General features: G+C 36.3%; 3 protein-coding genes across 5 annotated transcripts; 2 read left to right on the top strand and 1 right to left on the bottom strand.

Annotated features, from left to right (window-relative positions):
- The first annotated feature begins 695 nt into the window (after window positions 1-695).
- LOC104229840 (actin) lies at window positions 696-4,033 on the top strand. 3 transcript variants are annotated; one of them, XM_009782557.2, is made up of 5 exons: window positions 696-885; window positions 2,116-2,187; window positions 2,298-2,691; window positions 2,823-3,436; window positions 3,679-4,033. In XM_009782557.2, exons 2-5 carry the CDS (start codon window positions 2,128-2,130, stop codon window positions 3,742-3,744), a joined length of 1,134 nt encoding a protein of 377 aa, XP_009780859.1. In that variant the 5' UTR covers window positions 696-885; window positions 2,116-2,127; the 3' UTR covers window positions 3,745-4,033. The 3 variants fall into 3 exon arrangements, with proteins under 3 accessions (XP_009780859.1, XP_009780860.1, XP_070021035.1); XM_009782558.2 differs by lacking the exon at window positions 696-885 and adding an exon at window positions 888-1,022; XM_070164934.1 differs by lacking the exon at window positions 696-885 and adding an exon at window positions 910-1,232.
- Window positions 4,034-5,108: 1,075 nt separating this feature from the next.
- On the top strand, window positions 5,109-16,306 carry LOC104229841 (uncharacterized). The gene is made up of 5 exons (XM_070164142.1): window positions 5,109-5,267; window positions 6,927-7,147; window positions 8,270-8,413; window positions 8,546-8,766; window positions 15,907-16,306. The coding sequence occupies exons 1-5, from the start codon at window positions 5,109-5,111 to the stop codon at window positions 16,062-16,064; spliced, it is 903 nt and encodes a 300-aa protein (XP_070020243.1). The 3' UTR covers window positions 16,065-16,306.
- A 165-nt stretch (window positions 16,307-16,471) lies between these two features.
- Window positions 16,472-18,866, bottom strand: LOC104221940 (probable L-type lectin-domain containing receptor kinase S.5). The gene has a single exon (XM_009773101.2). The coding sequence runs from the start codon at window positions 18,720-18,722 to the stop codon at window positions 16,683-16,685; it is 2,040 nt and encodes a 679-aa protein (XP_009771403.1). The 5' UTR covers window positions 18,723-18,866; the 3' UTR covers window positions 16,472-16,682.
- Between the last annotated feature and the right edge of the window lie 3,233 nt (window positions 18,867-22,099).

The raw sequence follows: 22,099 nt of genomic DNA, 5'->3' as shown, positions 1-22,099 counted from the left end.
ATCTATTTAGTACTCTATTGGAAATAAACTTCCTGAAAAAGCTTATCACTTCGGTACCCGGTTATGGATAAATATTACCCCCAGTAGAAGATTATCCATACCGGGTATAATAAGCTTATCCTTTCAGTACCCAGTTATGGATAAACATTACCCCGGTAGAAGATTATCCATACCGGGTATAATAAGCTTATCTTTTCAGTACCCAGTTATGGATAAACATTACCCTCGATAGAAGATTATCCATACCGGGTATAATAAACTTATCCTTTCAGTACTCAGTTATGGATAAACATTACCCCCGGTAGAAGATTATCCATATCGGGTATAATAAGCTTATCCTTTCAGTACTCCGTTATGGATAAACATTGCTCTCGGTAGAAGATTATCCATATCTGGTATAGTAGCAGCTTACACAACAGTTTCCTTTCTTCTATAAATAGAAGAGATTTCAGTTCATTATGTACATCAGTTTGAATTCGAATAATATAACAGTTTCTCTCTATACTTGTCTTTACTTTACGGTCTTTATTTTATAACAGGATAATTTTTTTTTTTTTTTTTTGGAATGATGTTAACCTTCCAAAATGAATTATTAATTATTGGAGTTAAATGAAAAGGTTAGGGGTAAATCTGTCAAAAACTAAAGAAATGGAAAAGTGAGACAGCTATATCCACCATGAAAATGATGCTGTCATGAGGTCCACTCAGTTGTGATTTAATGATAACCAACGAACTCCTCCTCAACAGAAATTGAATTTGAGGCTCATTTAAGCTCATATTCATTTGCTGTTTAGAGGAGTTATACTTGTCCCCTTTCAAAACAAGAACGCGGGTAGCACAATAGGCCATCGCCAACAATAACCATATTGGGAAAATCCATTTAAGGTACAAACTTTACCTTGGAATCTTCATTTCTTTTTCATTCTCAATTCAATTTTTTGGAAATTCCTCAATAAAGCTTGATAATTTGGAGAATTTTTTTCTGGGTGTACTCTCTTTGGATTGATCATTAAGTTGGTAGTGTATGTGATTTTCATCTTCTTCTTTTTTTGGGTTCATTTGTTTTGCTGGGAATGGATAATAATTTAACCTGCTGAAGTTAGATTTTGGATCTGCAATTGGGTGTTTTCCATTTGAGTAAAAGCTACCACTAAAGGTTGTAGATGGACAGAATTCCTCCACGCTTAATAGAGGGTCTCGGCTTCGAGTCCTGGAATGCAAAAAAACTCCTGGTAGGAGCGCTTACTCAGCGCGAATCTAGATTACTCCGGCCCCTCCACCCTTAACTAGGGGTCTAGGGTTCGCATCTTGGGAATGAAAAAAATCCTAGTAGGAGCGCATATGCGGGGCGAATCTGAATTAGTCTGGGCCCAAAAGCTGGTACAAGACACCGGATGGAAAACAAAAAAAAAAAAAGGAAATGTCAAAAGCTAGATGTGATTTTATTTGATTAACTTTCACTTTGGTTTTTAGTTTTCTTTCTTTTTGGTAGATCTAGTTCCTTTCAATCTGTTCTTCCATCTTCTCTATATCTGGTTGTGTATCAGAAAAAAATCGTCTTTGAGAATTGACCCGTGCCTGGTTATTCAAAGATTTGCAGTTGATTAAGCATGCACCTCAAATGGCAATTCTGTTGGTTTTTATTATCCAAATGAGACTCCTTTCACATCAAAAAAGAAAGTATGAGTTTGATGGAAAGATCTGATTTACGTTGGATATGCGTCCATATCATTTGTTTTTCAAAAATATATGTGCATGTATCCGAGTTTATGTGAGATGATTATATGAGGTTATTTTCAAAGCCTTTCATGATCTCAGATATAGGCATCAAGTCGATATATGTGAATTTGATTTGCTTATTTAGCCGCAGAACTTGTGCAATTAAACTGATCAGATTAATATGATTTAATGCAATTTCTGTCTTACTGTTTAGGAATAATAGTTGCAGAACCAGTTTGTCTGTCATAGATGAAAGAAACAAATTACCCCTTTTTGTTGCTATCGTTTTGTGTATAAGGATTTTTCACTTATTGTGGTGTTTGATCTTCTATATTATACAAGATATTTATATGTTTTCAGTTTAGTAGCATAAATATAGTCTTTTTTAATTTCCAGAGCACATAAAAGATGGCAGAAGGTGAGGAAATTCAGCCTCTTGTCTGTGATAATGGAACTGGAATGGTTAAGGTAACTACAATATTTCACTCGTCTCTACTGAATGTTTTGGTGACATTGAATACAACATTGCCCTTATTTGATCTGACTGCTGACTGTTAATCGTGGCCTAAAATTGTTAGGCTGGATTCGCCGGAGATGATGCTCCAAGAGCTGTGTTCCCTAGCATTGTTGGACGCCCTCGTCACACTGGTGTGATGGTTGGCATGGGCCAGAAGGATGCTTATGTTGGTGATGAGGCTCAATCCAAAAGGGGTATTTTGACTTTGAAGTATCCAATTGAACACGGAATCGTTAGCAATTGGGATGATATGGAGAAAATTTGGCATCACACCTTCTACAATGAACTTCGTGTGGCTCCAGAAGAACACCCTGTTCTCCTCACAGAAGCTCCTCTTAATCCAAAGGCCAATCGAGAAAAGATGACTCAGATCATGTTTGAGACCTTCAACGCCCCTGCCATGTATGTCGCCATTCAGGCTGTTCTTTCCCTCTATGCCAGTGGACGTACTACTGGTAAGCTTTGTCTTCAGTCAACCACCTTTAAATATGTGTATGTAGTGCTTGAAATCCAGCTCTTTTAGTGATGTTTGTGAATGATTTTTTGGTCCAAACATTATGTTGAATCCTGTGCTTTTTTATGTCAGGTATTGTGCTGGACTCTGGTGATGGTGTCAGCCACACAGTTCCCATCTATGAAGGTTATGCTCTCCCACACGCAATCCTGCGTCTTGATCTGGCAGGGCGTGATCTCACAGATCACCTCATGAAGATTCTCACAGAAAGAGGCTACTCTTTCACCACCACGGCCGAGCGGGAAATTGTTAGGGATGTGAAGGAGAAGTTGGCTTACATTGCTCTTGACTATGAACAAGAACTTGAAACAGCAAAGACCAGCTCATCCGTGGAGAAGAGCTACGAGCTGCCTGATGGACAGGTTATCACCATTGGTGCTGAGAGATTCCGCTGCCCAGAAGTTCTGTTCCAACCATCAATGATCGGAATGGAAGCTGCTGGTATTCATGAAACCACATACAATTCCATCATGAAGTGTGACGTTGATATCAGAAAGGATCTGTATGGAAACATTGTCCTCAGTGGTGGTACCACCATGTTCCCGGGCATTGCTGATAGGATGAGCAAGGAAATTACCGCATTAGCTCCAAGTAGCATGAAGATCAAGGTTGTCGCCCCACCTGAGAGGAAGTACAGTGTTTGGATTGGAGGATCTATTTTGGCCTCTCTCAGCACATTCCAGCAGGTTTGCAAAATCAAGATCTCTTTACTTCTTGCAGTCTGCTGCATTTCATATTTGCAATTCTTAAAGTTTAACCACTATCTCATCACACCATTGTCAACAATAACTCAAAAATGCCAGTTATCTGAGAACAAATGCTGAGCAGTAGTTTATGCTAAATACTTAGCTCTTTAAACTGAATGTGATGAACATTTGTCAAGGCGGCACATGAAAATTTACTTATGGATTTTTTTTCCCGATTACAGATGTGGATCGCTAAGGCAGAGTATGATGAATCTGGACCTTCAATTGTTCACAGAAAATGCTTCTAAATACAGCATTCCAAGAAAGAGAAACAGAAGAAATATACAAACTCTCATTTTGAGAGCAGCACCGCGTTTATTGATTGCATATAATATGCTTCTCATTTGTATTTCCTTTTGATTATTTTTGTTTCTATCTCTTTATCTGAATCAATCTCAAATATTCGGTCATTGTTGGTATGAAAAAGCAAGCAGTTCATGTTAAGAGTCAATTTAAAATTAATATTTTTATATAGAGTTGTATGTGAAATGATGTTGTGATTTGGTATATGGATAAAGAGCTTGTCAGTTCATTTTATATATTCTCTTGGTCTCAATTTTTATGGTATCCAAATAAGAAACAGAAAATTATAGGTATCACTTGTTATACTATTCGACACTTTCTACCCCTGCCGTTACCTATTTAAATGTATTTACCCCTCCATCTACCCCAGTCTTCCTGTTACACGTGGCTTCATCTTAAGCCCCCAAACCTTTTTCTTATTTTTGATTTTTAGAGCCCCATCTTAAAATTTATTACTCAAATCAATACCTCTTAGTAACCCACCCCAAGGACCCCAGTAATTAAATATCCAGATTAGCTCCAGTACTTGGGGTTCATATTAGCTCCAGTCTTAAATTTTAAAGGCCACGATCTTGGTTCATTTATGCTCAAAGAATACTCAATGTTCTTTAGTGTTTAGATAACTTTTCGTAAATCATATAGATTGTTTCCAAAAAGAAAAAGAAACAACTCAATAGTATATTTTCCCATAAAAGTTACTCAAAAATTCTTTAAAATTACTTTCTCAAAAAATTGTTCCAAACATTTCCCATAATTAATCTCAATCTGTTTTCCGAAACCTAAATCAAAACCAATCCAACTACCTTATATTATATATAATCAATACATTGTAAAGAACGGCATGTTCTTTTGAGCTTTGGTAGGCAAAGTTATTCGGTAAACAAATGATATGTGGAATAGTCGAGGTGTAAACAAGCTGACCGACATGATTGTTATAAAAGAAAAAGATTTCTTTTGAGTAAATCAGTTGCACAAATATAATTATTTGGTGCCACCCTTTAAATTTTTACCCTGGTAGAAAGTCATGGGAAAATAGTCTCCAATCAAATTTTTGAACCATGTTAGTCAGAATTTCTTCGGCATGTCTTATGGCGATTTGTCAGAATTCTGACGGTCGCCATATAGCACACACCGTATTAGGGTGGAGTGGATGAAGTGGAGGTTAGCATCTGGAGTTCTGTGTGACAAGAGAGTGCCACCGATACTCAAAGGTAAGTTTTACAAAGCGGTGGTTAGACCGGCCATGATGTATAAGGCTGAGTGTTGGCCTGTTAAGAACTCACATATCCAGAAAATGAAAGTAACAGAAATGGGGATGTTGAGGTGGATGTGCGGGCACTCTAGGATGGATAAGATTAGGAATGAAGATATTTCAGATAAGGTAGGCGTGGCTCTCATTGATGACAAGATGCGAGAAGCAAGGCTCAGATGGTTCAGACACGTACAAAAGAGAAGCCCAGATGCTCCAGTAAGGAGGTGTGGGCGGCTGGTTTTGGAGGGCATGAGAAGAGGTAGAGGACCTCCTAAGAAGTATTGGGGATAGGTGGTCAGGCAGGACATGGGGAGACTTCAGATTTTCGAGGACATGACCCTTGGTAGGAAGCTGTGGGGGTCGAGTATTAGGGTTGTAGATTAGGAGATAGTTGAGTTTTTTCTTACTTTGTCCCTTCGTGAGGTTACTCTGGTAGGGTTTCTGTCGAAGTCAGCTAGTGACAATGTTGTGTCTTACTACTATTTTGTTTTCCATAGTGTCGGGTCTATGTACCGTCTATCGTTTTTACTTTGCATCTACTTTCATATTTTCATGATGTTATTTTTCCTATATTTTCTATTGGTGGTACTGATATTATCTCTTTTTGTCTTCTTGGGCCGAGAGTTTTTCGGAAACAACCTTTCTACTTCTTTGTGATTGGGGTAAGGTCTGCGTACATACTACTATCCCTAAACCCCACTAATAGAATTCTACTGGATCGTTATTGTTGTGTGCGGTCACCATAATTTTATAAGTTATGATGATCGTCACAAAATTCTGAATGATCACCTGAACTTTTCGCGTTATGGCTGAAAGCAGGATTCCTTGTGCTTCAAAATTGTGACCAATGTGCTTTAAAATTCTAATTAGTGTGCTCTAAAGTTCTGATGCAATTTTTTTTTTTAAAATTTCTTAGTAAGGTCAAAATATAAACGGTAATTTTAAAGAGGTTCATCCAAGGGGTGTTAATGGTTCAGTTCGGTCGGTTATTTTGTAAATTTTGTACCATACTAATTTTTTGATTATTCTATTATGTATAATCAAAATTAGACTTTTCGAAACCGTCCCAATTATATCGGTTCCTCTTCGGTATCGGTACGGTTGGGTTAATTTTCTGTATTTTTTTAAAATATCATATAAAAGTCACTAGTAGAAGTAGAATGCAATAACATAAAGTAAAATGTAATAACATACATACTTTTTTAGGACTTAACAAATCTCTCTAGATATTTTTACATTTTAAAGGGTGATAAATTAAGAAAATATAAAAGATGGCTAGAGTAAAGATCCATCAACTACTCTATAACAACGTAAAAGAAACTAAACAAATTAATGTAAAAAAATATAAATCACACGAGTGGAAAGATATTAACCAAGTTGGAACTGAGACTCAAGAATAAAATCTATAGAAGATTAAATATTCAAAAAGATAAATCTAGATCATACGAAAGGAAACATAATCAATGCATTGTAGTTTGCTACTGATAACCGCTAAATAACTTGTGTCTTGCTAGTGAATATGTTGGAAATAATTTAGTTTCAATAGGAGTAGCATAATAGGTTTGAGAATTATGTTTTGCGATTATTACTTGTTGTCTCGAAATTGTTTTCATAATTCCAATACCCAAGGAAAATGTAATGTTTTATTATTTTTGAACTTAATATATAAATATAATTTTCATATGTAAATTTGTTCGGTACGGTTCAGTATTTTTTCGATTTATTTTTATAAAATAAAAAATTTATTCTAATTATCGGTACGGTTATAAATTTATATAAAAATCTACGGTTTTATTTAAAGGAATCAAAAATTCAATTTGGTACCGTACGGTTCGGTTGGTTTAGTCGGTTTTTAAATACCACTGTTTCGGATAGAAGGATGTAGAAGGAGCTTCAACACAATGGGATGACATTCAAAGGAAGCTTGGAAATCACCCTCCAAAACCCCCTGCTTTTAAGCCTCCACCTTTTACTCCTGAAACTTCCAATTCCAAGCCTAAAGACAAAGATTGGATAGATGAAAAGACCCAAGATGAACTTGATGAACTTGAAGATGATCCCCAACTCAACGACGATCGCTTCCTCCAAGAATACAGGTTTCGCCCTTCTTCCCCTTTTTTTTATTTTCAATTTTCGCACTTTGATTCCTTAATTATTCTTTTGGATCGCTCCTGAAAGACCCCTTTAGGATATTAAAAAAGAAATCCGTTCAAGTCCCTTCTTTTTCAGTTCATTGCCGCTTAATTTTTTGGGACAAGTGTTAGTGTGCCACGTATTTTGATATTTTGTATTATCCATGTGAACGTAGTTCAAATTGACCGAACTAACACATTAAATATTTGTGTCTCTTTTGTTATCTGATTTATCGTCGTTCAAGATTCGATTTACTATCTTTCGCATGACACCTAATTATTTTGATTTTGTGGACCCCTTAAGACGAAAAGGGGGAATCTTTGGTCTTAAAGAAGTTTTTTCTTTGAACTCATGGACATCCTTAACTGAAAGATGATTTCTTTTGAATGCATGATATCACCATAGTGATGTTTGTTCTTGTAGGGATCATAGTTGTCCTTTGGTTTGTATATTTGACTCCTGAGCTTCTAGTTGAATGAGAGTTAACTAAGGAAAGCATTGTCATATTCACTTTACTAGGTTAAAAGGTTGGAGAAGAACAGTCCAAGCAGACATGGTAAAATATGCGGGAAATAACTTGTTTAGGACTTGTCTACAACTGGTAACTCGAAGTATTCTGCACTAAAATCCAAGAATAAAGCTCCCAAAATAAAAAGGATTTATGACATACACTTATCTTTGACTCCTTCCTCACCCCCCCCCCCCAAAAAAAAAAAAAAAAAGAAAAAAGAAAAAAGGAAATCCTGATAAGTAAGAAACGTAAGTACTCTTGGCTAAAGATATGAGTCACAAGTGGAATAAACTCCAAATCAATGTTCACAATGATGCTCCAACTAGGTTTCTTGAGTCATTTCATTTCTAGATTAGTTCAATTTCTTTGTTGTAAACGTATAAGCTACTCTCCCTATAAATTCTAGACTATGGATGTTAACTTAATAACATTTTATTAGAAATAATATGTGCTTATCAAGCTATCGTGAAGTTAGAGTTTGGAGGGCATTATAAAGAATGACCATTAAGCTTGAGAATTGAGATGGAGTTGAGCGGTTCTTATATTCTTTTTTTCTTGTTTTCAAATGCTATAGGAAGAAGAAGTTGGCTGAGATAAGAGAAGCTGCTAAGATTGCACGATTTGGAGCAGTGTTACCGATTTCTGGATCACATTTTGTGCGGGAGGTTTCCCAAGCTCCAGATGATACTTGGGTGGTTGTGCTTCTTTATAAGGATGGGTAATTATTACGTTCATCTCCTTATTTAGTTATCCATTCAATCTTCAAATATGTTTTATCTGTACTTGGTAACTTTCTTTCTTCAATTTTAACCCTGTGCCTGTCCTTTGTTGATGTCTCTCTCTTTGATAGATATTCAGGATGTCAGATACTGTTACAATGCTTAGAAGAACTAGCAATGAGATATCCTGCAACAAAATTTGTCAAAATTATCTCTACAGATTGCATCTCAAACTACCCAGATCGTAATCTTCCTACTGTTTTGGTTTACAACAATGGTGCACTGAAGTCAAACTACGTTGGACTTCACAATTTTGGTCGGAGATGCATACCTGAAGTTATGTTCTCATTGTGTCTGTCCCTCGCCCCTTTCTCCTGTCCTTCTTTTTCTTGCAATATTTTTGCATGCCCTGGTGGAGTTTTTACTGTCTGTGCCAACTCCTTTCTTTCATTTGATCTTTTAATGGATAATTAATTCGATGGCTTTTTTACAGCTGTGTCTGAGGTCCTGTGGAGATATTTTGTATGGCTTTTCATGTTGAGTTCTAGATGATAAGGCTTCACAATTTTCTCCTCCTATGGAAGTTATTCAAGAGATCAAGCAATGTGTTTCTCGTTATATAAAAAATTAAAAAAGTAATCACTCCCTATGTTCCATATACAATGTCACATAAGGAGAAGTTAAGGACAACCTCTTCCCTTTCTACCTAAATTTAGAATGAAAAGGCACCATTCACAGGGCTGAATTTTTATTAAACATCTAACAGAAGATTGACTAGAAGATATAGAGGACTGACTAAAAGAATTGTCATCTTTCTTTTTGTTATGATAAATATCACATTATGGTGGATGTCTACTCTTCTTCCATGATCTTCATCTCAAATGCTTAATGACATATTCAATGACATATTTTGTATGTTCAATGACATATTCCATGACATATTTTCTTCACTTTTATGCCTATATAAATGCCTTGTAATAGATAGAAAAATACACACAATTGAAGAAGAAATAAGAATCTCTCTTCCTCTCTTTCTATCCATATCTCTTAGTTTGTTTTGCTTGTTCTATATTGTTATTTTGGGTTATATTTTATAACACGTTATCAACACGAGGCTCTACCATCTCAAGAAGATCTTTGAGAAAATTAAGGTATAATTTTTCTCAAATTTGTATTTTTTTAAATGTCTGATATTATGAAAAGAAAGTTCGTTGCCCTTGAAATTTCGGGCAAGAACTATATGACATGGGTATTGGATGCTGAAATCCATTTAGATGCAATGGGTCTTGGAGACGCCATTAAAGATAAAGATAAAGCATCTACACAAGACTGTGCTAAGGCCTTGATTTTCTTGCGCCATCACCTTGATGAAGGGTTGAAAATTGAATATCTCACAGTGAAAGATCCATTTGTTTTGTGGAATGGTTTAAAGGAAAGATATGACAACTTAAAGTTGGGTCACTCTTCCACAAGCACGATATGATTGGGCTCATCTTAGGCTCCAAGACTTTAAGTCTGTTTCTGAATATAATTCTGCTATGTTTAGAATTACTTCCAAATTGAAACTCTGTGGAGATAATATCAGTGACTATGATATGCTTGAAAAAACGTTTACAACGTTTCATGCTTCCAATATGGTCTTACAACAGCAGTACCGAGAGAAAGGCTTCACAAAGTACTCTCAGTTGATTTCTCTTCTACTTGTGGCTGAACGAAACAATGAATTGCTTATGAGAAATCATGAAAATCGACCCACTGGGTCTACACCATTGCCTAAAGAGGATGAGGTGTATTCCCATTATGCTAATCGTGGAAAAGGTCGTGGCCATATTCGTGGTCGTGGTCGCGGTCGTGGTCGTGGCCATGTCCAAGGAAGAAATTTTCCTGGCGTTAATTATCCTCCACCGAAAAATAACTTCCAAAAATGGAAAGGTAAAGATAAGAAGCGAAATGCAGAGGGTTCAGAAACTAAATGCTATCGTTGCGGTGGAAAAGGGCATTGGGCAAAAATTTGTCGCATACCAAAACATTTGGTTGAGCTTTATCAAACATCTCTGAAGAATAAAGGCTCTGAAGCCAATCTTGTCTATGATAATGAATTTGACATCACCCACTTGGATGTGGCAGATTTTTTTGAGCACCCTGATGAAAAAATAAACCACTTGATCGGTGATGGATCTGTGGTTAGAGATGATTGAGCAATTTAATTTTTATGCTTTTCTATTCGTAGTATGTAATGAATAAACATCTCGTAATTTTTATTGCACTCTATAATTCTTCTTATGTAGTTCTTAAGAATATTTTTATTTCCGAAATTTTATAAATTTCACAAACAATGAGTAATATCCTATTAATTAGTATTCTAGTCTCAATGATATTTTAACGATTTTAACTTTCCCATACATTGCTTTAATTCTCTTTAAGAAAAGGTTTACAAGCACCCTGGAACAACTTTTGTTACTTCACCCTTAATTTTTTTATGAGTATGTTCTTTTCTTACACGGATCAATTATGTTTCATACAATGTGTAGGAAAATGCAAATAATTTATACTTGTAAATAAATTTGTTGTAGTTGTATTAGTCATATGTGTACTTGTATTATTTTTACATAATTATTTGTATAATAATTAGAATTTGCCAGAAAATGCATTAAAGGCTACTATTAAATTATTGGTTTAACTTTATTTCTTTTCCATTTTTCTCTAAAAATACTAATATTTATTCATATACTTCTTTTGTATGTCAAACTATGGGAAACAAATATAGATATCTTTCAAAGCAAACTTGGATCAAAGTTCAATTATAAAAATATTTGCTTAATTGATTCATGTACGACACATACAATATTCAAAGAGAAGAAATATTTCTCTCATTTAAGTATGTGTAAGGCAGATATTACTACAATTTCTGGTAGTAGTAATCTAATTGAAGGCTCTGGAAGAGCTACTATAACTCTGCCTATGGGAACAATAATTATCATTGAGAATGCAATGTTCTCCTCCAAGTCCAAGAGGAACTTGTTGAGTTTTAAAGATATCCGCAAAAATGGATTTCATATTGAGACAATAGATGAGAATAATATGGAATATCTCATCGTTACCAAGAATGTCTCTGGCCAGAAAAGAATTATTGAGAAGTTCCCATCTTTATCTTGTGGCCTGTATTGGACAAAAATTAGTGCAATTGAGGCACATTCTACCTTAAACCAAAAGGTTACTGCTTACAATACTTTTGTACTTTGGCATGATCGATTGGGCCATCCTGGATCAATTATGATGAGACGAATCATAGAAAACTCAAATGGGCATCCATTAAAGAATTTGAAAATTCTTTTAAATAATGAATTTTCTTGCACTTCTTGTTATCAAGACAAGTTAATTATAAGACCATCACCAACAAAGGTTGGGATTGAGTCCCCTGCGTTTTTAGAACGTATACAAGGGGACATTTGCGAACCTATTCACCCACCTAGTGGGTCGTTTAGATATTTTATGGTCTTAATAGATGCATCCTCTAGATGGTTTCATGTATGCCTATTTTCATCTCGCAACCTCGCGTTTGCAAAATTAATGGCACAAATAATCCGATTACGGGCACAATTTCCCGATAATCCAATTAAGTCTATTAGACTTGATAATGCTGCTGAGTTTTCATCCCAAGCATTTAATGATTATTGCTTATCAATTGGGATAAAAGTGGAACATCCTGTAGCTCATGTTCACACTCAAAATGGCCTTGCAGAGTCTTTAATTAAACGTGTGCAATTGATAGCAAGATCGTTACTCATGAAAACGAAGTTGCCCACTTCTGTTTGGGGTCACGCCATTTTACATGCAGCAATGCTAATTCGTCACAGACCGACAAATTATCACAAATATTCCCCCTTGCAATTAGTTTTGGGTCATGAACCTAATATATCTCATCTAAGAATTTTTGGATGCGCTGTATATGTGCCTGTAGCACCCCCATATCGCACCAAGATGGGTCCCCAAAGAAGGTCAGGAATATATGTTGGGTTTGAATCACCCTCCATTATTCATTACCTTGAAACATTAACGGGAGATTTGTTCACTGCTCGTTTTGCAGATTGTCGATTCGATGAGGCATTTTCCCCAAAATTAGTGAAACAAAACGTGAAATTTTGTGGAAAAATACATCATTGTCTCATCTTGATCCACGTGCATCTATTTGTGACACAGAGGTGCAAAATATTATTCATTTGCAGAAAATAGCAAATCAAATGCCAGATGCATTTACGGATTTGAAAAGGATAACAAAATCACATATCCCTGCAGAGAATGTTCCAATCCGTATTGATGTCCCTATTGGACAATCTTCTAGTGTCATAGCTAATGAGTCAAAAGCACGCCTAAAACGTGGCAGACCATTAGGTTCTAAGGATCGAAATCCTAGAAAAAGAAAAACAAATGATCAAGATGACACTACGAAAGAGTCTCATAAAGAAATTCACGATTTAACCAATCCTGAGATTCATGAGGAAATCAATGAGCCTGAGACTCAAGAAAATAAGGAACTATCAATAAATCCAATCGATATTGAGACAAATTTGAATCGAATGGATATAGTGGCAGATTACATCTTTGCATATAATGTTGCATCTAGCATTATGCAAGAAAGTGAGGATCTTGAACCTCAATCTGTTGGAGAATGTCGACAAAGACTTGATTGGCCAAAATGGCAAGAAGCAATCCAATTAGAGTTAAGTTCACTTGCAAAACGTGAAGTTTTTGGGCCTGTAGTCCAAACACCTAATGGTGTTAAGCCTGTTGGCTACAAATGGGTCTTTGTATGCAAAAGGAATGAGAAAAATGAGGTACAAAGATATAAGGCACGCCTTGTTGCACAAGGATTTTCTCAAAGGCCTGGTGTCGATTATGAAGAGACATATTCTCCTGTTATGGATGCTATAACATTCCGTTATCTCATTAGTTTTGCTGTCCATGAAAAGCTTGACATGCATTTAATGGATGTAGTTACAGCCTACCTTTACGGCTCACTTGATAATGAGATATACATGAAAATTCCCGAGGGATTTAAAATGCCTAACGCACAGAATTCAAATTCCCGGAAAACATTTTCAATCAAATTGCAAAGATCTTTGTATGGTCTAAAGCAATCAGGAAGAATGTGGTATAACCGTCTTAGTGAGTATTTATTAAAGAAGGGTTATATAAATGATGCCATTTGTCCATGTGTTTTTATAAAGAAAACAACATCGGAATTTGTTGTACTTGCCGTATATGTTGATGACATAAACCTTATTGGAACTCCTACAGAACTCCAAAAAACAATTGATTATTTAAAGAAGGAATTCGAGATGAAAGATCTCGGAAAGACAAAATTATGTCTCGGTTTGCAAATTGAACATTTGACAAATGAGATTTTTGTTCATCAATCTGCCTACATTAAAAAGGTATTGAAACGGTTTTACATGGATGGAGCACATCCATTAAGTACTCCGATGATTGTTCGATCACTTGATGTGAATAAGGACCCGTTTCGACCTCAAGAAAAGAATGAAGAGCTTCTTGGTCCTGAAGTACCATATCTTAGTGCAATTGGTGCACTAATGTATCTTGCTAACACTACAAGGCCTGACATAACTTTTTCGGTTAATGTCTTAGCAAGATATAGCTCTGCTCCTACAAGGAGACACTGGAATGGGATCAAACACATAGTGCGATATCTAAAAGGGACTACCGATATGAGCTTATTTTATGGCAATGATTGCAATCCCGATCTTGTTGGTTATGTCGATGCTGGGTATTTATCTGACCCGCATAAGGCTCGATCTCAAACAGGTTATGTGTTTACATGTGGCGGCACTTCCATATCTTGGCGATCGACTAAGCAATCAATCGTGGCTACTTCTTCTAATCATGCTGAAATAATTGCTATTCATGAAGCAAGTCGAGAATGTATTTGGTTGAGGTCTATAATACATCTTATCCGAGACAAATGTGGTTTTAAGTGTGAAAAACTACCCACAATTTTGTATGAAGACAATGCAGCATGCATAGCCCAATTGAAGGGAGGATTCATAAAAGGAGATAGGACAAAGCACATTTCCCCAAAGTTATTTTTTACACATGATCTTCAAAAGAATGGTGATATCAATGTGTAACAAATTCGTTCAAGTGATAATATGGCTGATTTGTTCACCAAATCTCTACCAATATCAACCTTCAAGAAACTAGTGTACAAAATTGGGATGCGAAGACTCAAGGATGTGAGTTGATGCTCTCATCAGGGGGAGTTAATACGCGTTGTACTCTTTTTCCCTTACAAGGTTTTGTCCCACTGGGTTTTCCTTGCCAGGTTTTTAACGAGGCAACCAAAAGACGTATTTCTAAACATGTGTACTCTTTTTCCTTCACTAGGATTTTTTTTTCATAGAGTTTTTTTTCCTAATAAGATTTTAACGAGGCACATTATCTTTGGACATCCAAGGGGGAGTGTTATGATAAATATCACATTATGGTGGATGTCTACTCTTCTTCCATGATCTTCATCTCAAATGTTTAATGACATATTCAATGACATATTTTGTATGTTCAATGACATATTCCATGACATATTTTCTTCACTTTTATTGTTATTTTGGGTTATATTTTATAACACTTTTCACATTCCAGCTATTTTATACTTGATGTATTCTGTTACTTTGTCATTTACACATGACTAGCTAGTTTCATCTCTTTGCACTAGGCATCGTCCTGAGAAGTGAGACTTAATTTTTATTATTACAAGTGTGCAAGAGAAAGAAGAGCTTCATTTCTTTATATAGTTGTGCATGCACTGTACAGAAAGATGAAAGGGTAGAGATTACTGGAGTCCTTAGGGTGATAGATTAATAAGGTGCAGTCATAAAGCTACTAACATGGCTGATTGATATGTGGTATTCTTTCTGGTATCTTGCATTTATTTGGCGTCAGTGTAGTAGGTGGAAATATGCCCATTTACGTTCAAAACGTTCTTGACGTGCTGACATTCTTTTGGGAAAGTTTCACGTGTTACCTCTTTTTGCCTACTCATATTTAGACAAAGGTTGAGTGTCTCTTGAATTCCTTTTAATGTTGTAAGGCATATATCTTCTCTTATATAAAACATTTGCTGAAAGCAGAGGTGTGCACAACATTAGACATGACTATTAATCTTCATCAGTTTCTTGGTTATGTTGGTAGCTGTTCTCTTGCTAAGTTTGCCTGCACTTTTAAGACAATTTTGGACCTTGCCCTGTTTTCAGGAAGGTTTTGTCTGCTGCATCTAACCGTTTTCGGCTAGTTATTTCCACATGTATTTCTATAGCAACTTTTCGTCTTTGTGCATGGTTTTAGTGTTTTCTTTTCTAGTGTTTTATCAGGTATTAGGTTTGCTTTTATCAAATTGTTCTGGTAGCAATTTGCTTCTTTTAATACTATTTGCTGGCTTGTCAGTTGATATGATTGCTCTTCATCTATTCGGTTTTAGGTGTTGCACTAACACTCTGCCAATCGGATCCTGTACTAAATGATGGACGTAGAAAACATGAACAATCCAGAGAAGCTGTTTTGGATGGAGTACGAAAGAGTTTCCTCGAGAAGGTTGTGGCAGAGCATGAAGATGATGATGGATCTTCAAGTGATTAATTGTGTAGTTTTCTTAATGTCTTTGTGGCTTGGTAGAACATGTATGGTTTGTAGCAGTAACTCATCTAGTGGCTACTTTTTGTTTTCAGTTTTTACTTGACGAAATCTGATGCGTGGATTAATCCATTCGTCTTATTTGCTTGATACCAGTGAATTCCGGCAAGGATTTAACTTACGACAGACAAACAATGTAGAATCTTTGGTATACAGTTATTGATGATCTTGAGAAATGTTTTCAGTTATGATGACCTGCCCAAAATTAGTAAGGAAATGAGTGGAGCAGTTTAAAATATTTTTGAGAATAACAGATTAGGTTGACATATATGGACAAACAAATGATAAATGTTCAAGTTGACTATATCATTATCTACAAGGAAAACTATTTACAATGCAGAAGCACTTCTCTCTGAAGAAGGAACCTTCCCTTCCCAACACACACACACACACAAAAAAAAAAAGGCAACATTCTTGCCTTGCTAATGTGAAATTACAAGTATATTTTGCCTCCTAAATAGTTAGCTGTTTTGACAGCAGATTATATGAGCACTTAAGTTTGAACAATGTTGAGGTTCCTCAGAATCTGCATTCCAATCAGACAAACCTAAGGCATAGAAGGTATCATCTGCCACTGAGAACTGTAATTGGTGTAAGTTGGCCTTCCATGAGAGAGTCACCTGCAGCATCATTCGACGATGGAGCTCTAGCTGGCCACACAAATGCAGGTTTCTCAGTAGGAATAGTTGGTAAAACTGATTCCCCTGTTAGAATCTGTAAAGCAGTTTTCATGCTTGGCCTCTCATATGGATTCGGCTGGCAGCAAGCCAATCCTAACATTAACACACATTCAGCTTGCCCTTCATCAAATTCTCTATCCAATCGAACATCTATGGCATCAATGATCCTTTCACTCTTATAGAGATCCCACACATATTCAATGATTCTGTTGCTGTAGATATTCTCCTCATTTTGGTTTCCAGGTTTTCGACCACAGGCAACTTCAAGAATGAGCACTCCAAATGCAAACACATCTGTCTCAACTGTGGCTCGGCCTATAAGGAAACTCTCTGGAGCCATATAGCCAAGAGTTCCAGCTATCTCTTTCGTCGAATGGTGAGTCATTCCACTCACTTGAACTGTCCTAGCCAATCCAAAATCTCCCAACCGAGCATTGAGTTCTGAGTCAAGCATGATATTGCTGGCTTTTATGTCCCTATGAAGTACTCTTTTCGCGCACCCATTATGCAGATAATCCAGTGCTTGAGCTATGCCACAGATAATGACACGTCTTTTTTCCCAACTCAGGCTCAACCCTTCTCTGATTTCACCTTTTTCTTCACAAAATATCAACTTGTCTAAGCTCCCATTTGGCATGAACTCATAGACCACAAGGAGTTCATTGCTTTCATAGCACCATCCTATCAATTTGACAAGGTTTTTGTGGTGGAGATTGCCAATGGTTGTGACTTCTGCTATGAGATCTTTTGCCCCTTGACTTGAATCTCTAAAGAATCTCTTCACAGCTACCTCTTTATCAGCTAGCAACCCTTTGAACACTACTCCACATCCTCCTCTTCCAAGAATGTTCCTGGGATCAAAGCTCCCGGTCCCTCGTTTCAAGTCCTTTAGCTGGAATCTCTGTGGTGCAGTAGCTGAACTCCGAATCAGTATCTCTATTTTCTCATCTTGATCTATCACTTGCATCCTCTTCTTTTTCCTCCTCCAGGTGAAATATATAAAAACCCCGCCAAGAAACATAACCAGAACCGATATTATTGGTATCAAGATCCACAACCATAATAGGCTACCATCATTATCATTACCAATTTCTATGCTTGTAAAATTCCATGCCTTTATGCAGTTCAGCTGAGTATATATCCCAGTTGAAGCTGAAAATCCCACGAAAACATCCTCGGGAAGATAGGAAAGATCAAGAGGCATGGAAATGATGGGATTTCTCGCGTTAAAGTCCCCAGTCTGATTACTCATGAATGCATAAACATTCAAGATCTTTGATTCTCCATCATACTCAACACTTGCTATAACATCAATAGCTCGTGAAAGATTAACACCACGGTCGGTTAAAGAAGCTTGATTGATAGAATAGATGCTGTTTATGTCAATGCCAACATGATTATCATCAAGATCTTCAAAGTAACTTTTCCTTGTGTCAAATTCAACTGCAAAAATGTTGTTTGATAAAGATCCATTTGTACTTGCATTCACAATTCCAAGCCATTGTCCATCACTATTATCTGGGATGGAATAAAGACCACTTTCCTTTGTCAATATGAAAGCTAATCCTTCACCCCATGGATTACTCTGAGGAGTGATATTAATCACAAACGTGGAATTAAACGATGCTGTGATGTCCTTCTTTCGATTCCATAACTTGAAAGGCTGATGATACCATATTCTTCCAGATAAGTTTGTGATAGTAGTTCCACGAGCATCGCCTGTTACTTGCATAGCAGCATTCAATCCTATGAAGGAATAATTAGTAGTGATGAAATCATTTTCGTTTTGCTTGGGGAAATTTGCGTAGCTGAAATTCAGGCAATCCACCCTAATAACAAAAAAACCTTCCAAGAAAAGTGTGAATATGAAGAAAATTAGATAAAGAAGGGAGGTTAAATAACTAATCTTGCCTAGATAAAACATAGTAACATGTCACAAACTTATGTTTTATGCTTCAATATGTAAGTATGTAGGGAAAGAATTGGACTTGGAAATCTCTATGAACAAATGAATTAAGAAGGAAATGATTTGTTTGTGCAGGACAGAATATTATTCTCAGTTGAAACAAAGGAGGTGATAGTTTCTCCATTTTATGGAGAAACTTCAAGTGATTTGATCAAAACGTTTGACTTGAATTAAGAAGTAACTTCCTTGGTGTTGCGCTGCATGTTTGTTAATACTTTTCTCACAGTCCCTTGCTTATCAAGATATACTATTCCAAAGAGAGCTATAGAGAGAGACAGATAGAGAGAGAGAGAGTTCATGAACATATTGTTCTCTCATTTTGCATTTTATGTGATGGTATTATAAACCAAGAAATAAAAAAAAAATGAAATAATACTTCTGGATATCATTTTTTGTTATTAATCTGTATTGCTGTAAATAAATAAAACAATAATCTTTCTGAAAACAGAAACAGAAAGTTAGTAGAAATAAATTCTGAAAACAGTATTTGAACTTCAAAATAAATTTTGAAAACGGTATAGGCACAAATCGAGCCCATTAAATACACAGTGTGTCCTTAAGAAAATTATTCCCCTCAAGTACCCGAGGTTCTGGAATATATTCTCCCAGGATAGAACGATTTAACTCATCGGAGTGTTGGTACCAAAAATGCCGATGAACAGTGAACCACTTGAAGGCTGTAAAACACACTGGAATTTTTGTGTAGAAGAAGAAGAAGATTATCAGAAAATTTCGTAAGTAAATATTCTGGGATTTGAAGGAATATTTATAGCCAATTTGGTACTGTTTCTGAAAAGGTTTGCAACCTTCAGAACAGCCATAGCTGTTTGAACAGGTTTGACACTGTTTCAAAACAGCCATAGTTGTTGGAAATATTGCAGGAAAATTAAACGGATTTAAAATAATCCGGGAAAGAAAAAATTAGACCGGACCGGACCGGGTCGCGGGTCATGGGTGATTTGAATTTTCGTTAATTAATTTTAATTAATTAATTAAATATTTGAAAAGAAATTTGTTCAAAAAGATTAATCAATCAATCGATCTTTGACCAAATCCAAATCCAAATCCGAAGCCGAGCCGAATGAGCGAGCCACGACGGCGACGATGCGAGGCTTGCCTTCTTCTTAGCTCTTTAAGAGCCAAAAGATGAGCTTCTCTATATGTACACAAAGATTTTCTTTCCTTCTACCAATGATGGACAAAGTGCATTAGTAAAGTGAACTCATTCAAAATTTCACTTCCCTCCATTTATTTTCCCACCATTTTCCATTCACACTTTTTTTGTTATTAAATAACAAAATCCAACAATCCCCCACATGAATGGGAAATGGCTATAAACTTAAAGGAATGCACGAGCGTGCGTGTTTCACATGCAAGAATTAATTGCATTTGGATAAGTAGGTTTCCCTTTGAACTTTCCGTAGTGAACTTATATCAGATATACTCGGTCAATCAGTAGATTTGATATCTTTGAACCGTCGACCTTTGTTGTATACCTAGACAACATAAGTCACACAATCAATCCTTAACCATCTATAGTTCTCACGGTTGTGTTCGTTTCAGCCATGAACACCGTCTGGTTTCATGAGTGCTTAGAGAATGGGCCTTTACTTTCATTCCCCTTGAAGTGGCTTACACTTCACACTCATATAGGTGATTCCTAAACGTGTAATCCTAAAGACACACTATCTGGTCATATCCTGCCAGACTTAACAAATCATTAAAAAGCTTTAAGCTTTATTGACTCATCAAAAAGCCTTAATGCTTTACCTCGTTTTTGAACATTGTCTTCATCACGAGAATGAGTTGAGTTATTTGACAATGTTGAACCGTCATTCATAACTTTGTTTGATCTCTTTGAACCTAGCTCTTGGGATCTCTAGTCTGCTAGGTAGAGTTACCGCCATGATGACTTGTCCTAGGCCTTTAACCCCATTCCCTTTGATGATCTTTCAACTGCCTCTCTAGATAGACCTTTTGTAAGTGGATCCGACACGTTATCTCTTGACTTTACGTAGTCAATTATGATAACACCACTAGACAGTAGTTGTCTAACGGTATTGTGTCTCCGTCGAATATGACGAGATTTTCTGTTATACATACCGCTCCCTGCCCTACCTATTGCCGCTTAACTATCACAAAATATACAAATAGGTGCCAAAGGTTTGGGCCAAAATGAAATATCTTCCAAGAAATTCCGGAGCCATTCAGCTTCTTCACCGGCCTTATTTAAAGCTATGGATTTAAATTCCATTATAGAACGGGCGATGCACGTTTTTTGGATGATTTCCAAGATAATGCTCCACCCCAATTGTGAAAACATATCGACTCGTAGATTTAATTTCAGATGATCCAGTGATCCAGTTTGCATCACTATATCCCTCGATCACGGAAAGATATTTGTTATAATGCAAAGCATAATTTTAGGTATGTTTCATATATCCCAAAACTCGTTTCATTGCCATCCAATGTATTTGATTGGGATTACTTGTAAACCGACTCAGTTTGCTAATAGCACATGCTATATCTGGTCGAGTACAATTCATGATATACAACAAACTTCCCAATACTCTTACATAGTCCAGTTTTGAGTCACTTTCACCTTCATTCTTTTGAAGTGCATAACTCACGTCACTTGGAGTCTTGACAATTTTGAAATCCAAATGCTTGAACTTGTCAAATACCTTTTCAATGTAGTGAGACTGTGAAAATGCTAGACCTTGTGGAGTCTTGTGAATTCTGATTCCTAATATCACATAAGCAACTCCTAAGTCTTTCATGTCGAATTTGCTAGCCAACATGCGTTTTGTAGCATTTATATCTGTCATGCTTTTGCTCATTATCAACATGTCATCAACATATAAATAAACAATGACTTCATGACCTGGAGTGATTTTAAATCCATTTGCCAACATTGTTTGGTCAAATTTTGTATGCCATTGTTTGGGTGCTTGTTTAAGTCCATAAAGCGACTTAACAAGTTTGCACACTTTCTTTTCTTTACCAGGAACCACAAAACCCTCAGGTTGTTCCATGTAAATCTCTTCCTCCAATTCTCTATTTAAGAAAGCTGTTTTAACATCCATTTGATGAATTTCAAGACCATACATGACCGCTAGTGCCACTAACACCCTAATAGATGTTATCCTTGTTACTAGCGAGTAAGTGTCAAAGTAATCAAGACCTTCCTTTTGTCTATAACGTTTGACAACAAGTCTTGCCTTATATTTGTCAATAGTACCTTCAGCTTTACTGTTTCGTTTAAAGATCCATTTAGAACCTAAAGGTTTATTTTCCGGAGGAAGATCAACCAATTCCCATGTATGGTTATCCAA

This window comes from Nicotiana sylvestris, chromosome 12, assembly GCF_000393655.2.
Source record: "Nicotiana sylvestris chromosome 12, ASM39365v2, whole genome shotgun sequence".
NCBI classification, from domain to species: domain Eukaryota; kingdom Viridiplantae; phylum Streptophyta; class Magnoliopsida; order Solanales; family Solanaceae; genus Nicotiana; species Nicotiana sylvestris.
Note: the sequence above shows the minus strand (reverse complement) of the source record. Positions and strands in the feature narration are given on the sequence as shown.